The 2,691-nt window shown below is 40.8% G+C and overlaps 1 protein-coding gene across 1 annotated transcript in view; it reads right to left on the bottom strand.

Annotated features, from left to right (window-relative positions):
* Window positions 1-2,424, bottom strand: part of LOC134072359 (uncharacterized) — a 2,738-nt gene extending 314 nt beyond the window's left edge. The window contains exons 1-7 of the mRNA XM_062528991.1: window positions 2,385-2,424; window positions 1,990-2,114; window positions 1,487-1,840; window positions 1,153-1,402; window positions 621-838; window positions 329-476; window positions 142-239 (exon numbers count right to left, since the gene is read on the bottom strand). Coding sequence (XP_062384975.1) covers window positions 142-239; window positions 329-476; window positions 621-838; window positions 1,153-1,402; window positions 1,487-1,840; window positions 1,990-2,114; window positions 2,385-2,424 — 1,233 coding nt within the window. The remainder of the gene's footprint in view (window positions 1-141; window positions 240-328; window positions 477-620; window positions 839-1,152; window positions 1,403-1,486; window positions 1,841-1,989; window positions 2,115-2,384) is intronic.
* Between the last annotated feature and the right edge of the window lie 267 nt (window positions 2,425-2,691).

Consider the following 2,691-nt stretch of genomic DNA (forward strand, 5'->3'; position numbering starts at 1 on the left):
AAGTGGACAAAATCAAACATGACTGCTGTTTCGTAGTTTGTTTTACATGCAATTGATGTGTTAGCCTCTGTCAGTTTGAGCCATGTTTGCATGTGTGTACACCAGCCCTTACAAAGGAAACATAACTTATGTCTGACCCACCGTTAAAACGTGGAAAATTGCCTCAATTTGGCTGCGCGCCTTCGAGTTTGATGGAAAGAGCTGCGGTAAAGCGGTGAAGACGGCGATGGCATGTTCAACTAGATCAAAAGAAAACAAAATCAGATATGAAAAATAAGCACTGACCTCAATATTCTCATCACTAAACCCACCACACCATATAACTCACCGCCGTCCATGGTCAGGGGGGCCTTCATTACATGCTTCACCACTCCATAGTATTGGACCTTACCATAGAACGAATCCCATCTTTCTCTCAAGTCTTTCAAGAAGTCAATGTTGTCCTTTTCAACAATTCGACGAAACTCATCCATGATCTGAAATGGAAAAGAAACACAACAGAGAAAACTAATTACTGTTTCAATAGTAATAACCGGGATGAGAGAGGATTGAAAGATGAGAGAAAAAAGGGGAAAGAGAGATAGAGAGAAGAGTTGTATGGCTGATAAAAGTTGTCTTACATGGTCAAGATCCCGGAAGCATGGGTAGGCCTCAAGTATCTTGCCAGGCCTATCTTGCTCTCTGATGGTATCCGAATCAATAAACTTTCTACGGGCTGAAAACTCTAGGTTAAGCAGTTGTGAGACAGCAGCCTTATTAGGCTTCTTCGACTTAAACATCATCTGCAGTGTGTGATGATGCTGCGCCTGCGTCTTCTCTCTATCCATAAGCTCAGGAACTGCAAAGAATAGAGAAACAGGCTATCACAGTTCATCAGAAATCTGCCTGGCTGTAATTGTAACTTTTTTACAGCCAACGGTAAACTTTTGACCGGTAGTGTAGGTTCTTTAGTAAGACTAATGGTCATTGGTCACTGGATAATTTTACACATTTCAGCTAATGACCTCTGATGGCATAGTTGAAAATAAGGAAAACAAGAGACTGCAGTGCAGGCAGACTGTATTACAATAAAATGCAACCTACCACTCAAACTATATTACCTGAAACCCACTTAATCCAAATAGTTTGACATGCAAATCAAATGTAATATACCTGTGAGTGTGTATGGCTCATCTTCGCTGTCCCCCAGTTGTGATACTTGGTCGTCTCTTTTCGGGGTACTCGCCCTGAGTGATGTTTCCAAGATGACTGTAGAAGCGCTGGAATCACAATCACTGATGCTAGAGCTAAGACTCTCATCAGCATCCCCATCTGGGCGCTGCTTCTTGGCAGGTGGGGCTTTGGATTTGACAGGACTTTTAATGTTTGATAGTCTCTTCATGAGTCTCTTAGACACATCTTCCTGTAAAGATATACATCTCATTTAGACAGGCAAAGCAACGCCATTTTCATCTCTAAAACTATAATGACAAGAATTTGTGCATACCCACACACTGTCTGATGAGTTGTCCTTTATCATTGGGTAATACTCTACTAGACGCTTAGCCATGGAAGTGACCTCATGTTTTGTTGGATAACGGGAGTCCTGAGATGCACGGGCAATGGCTATCATGTTTGTCATTGTGTTTCGGACGAGGCGGCAGTAAAGCTCCTTCGACAAAGTGACCTCTTGTTCTTTTCCAAGTCTCTGCTTCTCAAAATATGAACGTCTCACCTGCTCAAGCTCACTGTCAGTAAAGATAACATACTGCATACTGGAGAATTTTAAAACATTGCTGGGAGACACGACATCACATGGAGCCGTTGATGACCTAGCCATTGCAGAGGGGTCCTCATCCACCTGTAAATAAGAACATCAACAAAGATATCAAAATATTAACATATTAAGCACTAAATGAATACACAAGATATGTAGGCTACCAGAATAAATGAATCTTGTGACTGCTTAATTAACAGTAGCTAAGTGCTAGTTACTGTAGTGCTTCTTACATGGTCCTCCACGTGGATTTTGAGCCAAACATCTTTTCGTCGAAGAAAGTGCTCTGGACCAGGAAAGAGATCCCTAACGTCATCTCTAGACAGTGTGCGCAGGATATCCTCAGTGATATTAGCTGCTGTTGAGTATAAATCACACACAGGTCAATATCTACATTTAGCTGCTAGTCATTTAGCTCTTAGCAGATATTTTTTTTTATCCAAAACGACTTACAAGGGAGGATAATATTCCATCTACGTTGCAACAGCAACATTTGTGTAAAAAATATGCTAGTTAACGACACCTAGCAATGCTAACTAGCGCCATAGCATGAACTTGATGAACTAGCTAGTTATAGCTTATACTTCACGTTGAAATGTAAGTTGAAATAAACAGTATCGATACATACCTCTGAACGTGGCCAGCGTTACCTCGTCGAAATCGTCCATGTCAGATAAATTCTGTGGCTATTCCTCTTTGTGGTCACTTTTCTATCAAATGCAATGCATATGTTATTAGTGGTACGCGCCCAAAACTTGATTCAAACGAAAGAGGTGGAATGTACCAACTGCTTTCCTACCGGAAGGGGGAGGGTGGTAATCCAAATAAATAATAAATGTAGCCTACTTTGCATTTCTCCTCATTGTTGATTCCATTTTATTGTAATGGTACTGCAATTTCAAGTATTGTAGATAAATGCACTTATGTATTATTTG

This window comes from Sardina pilchardus, chromosome 24, assembly GCF_963854185.1.
Source record: "Sardina pilchardus chromosome 24, fSarPil1.1, whole genome shotgun sequence".
Classification (NCBI taxonomy): Eukaryota; Metazoa; Chordata; class Actinopteri; order Clupeiformes; family Clupeidae; genus Sardina; species Sardina pilchardus.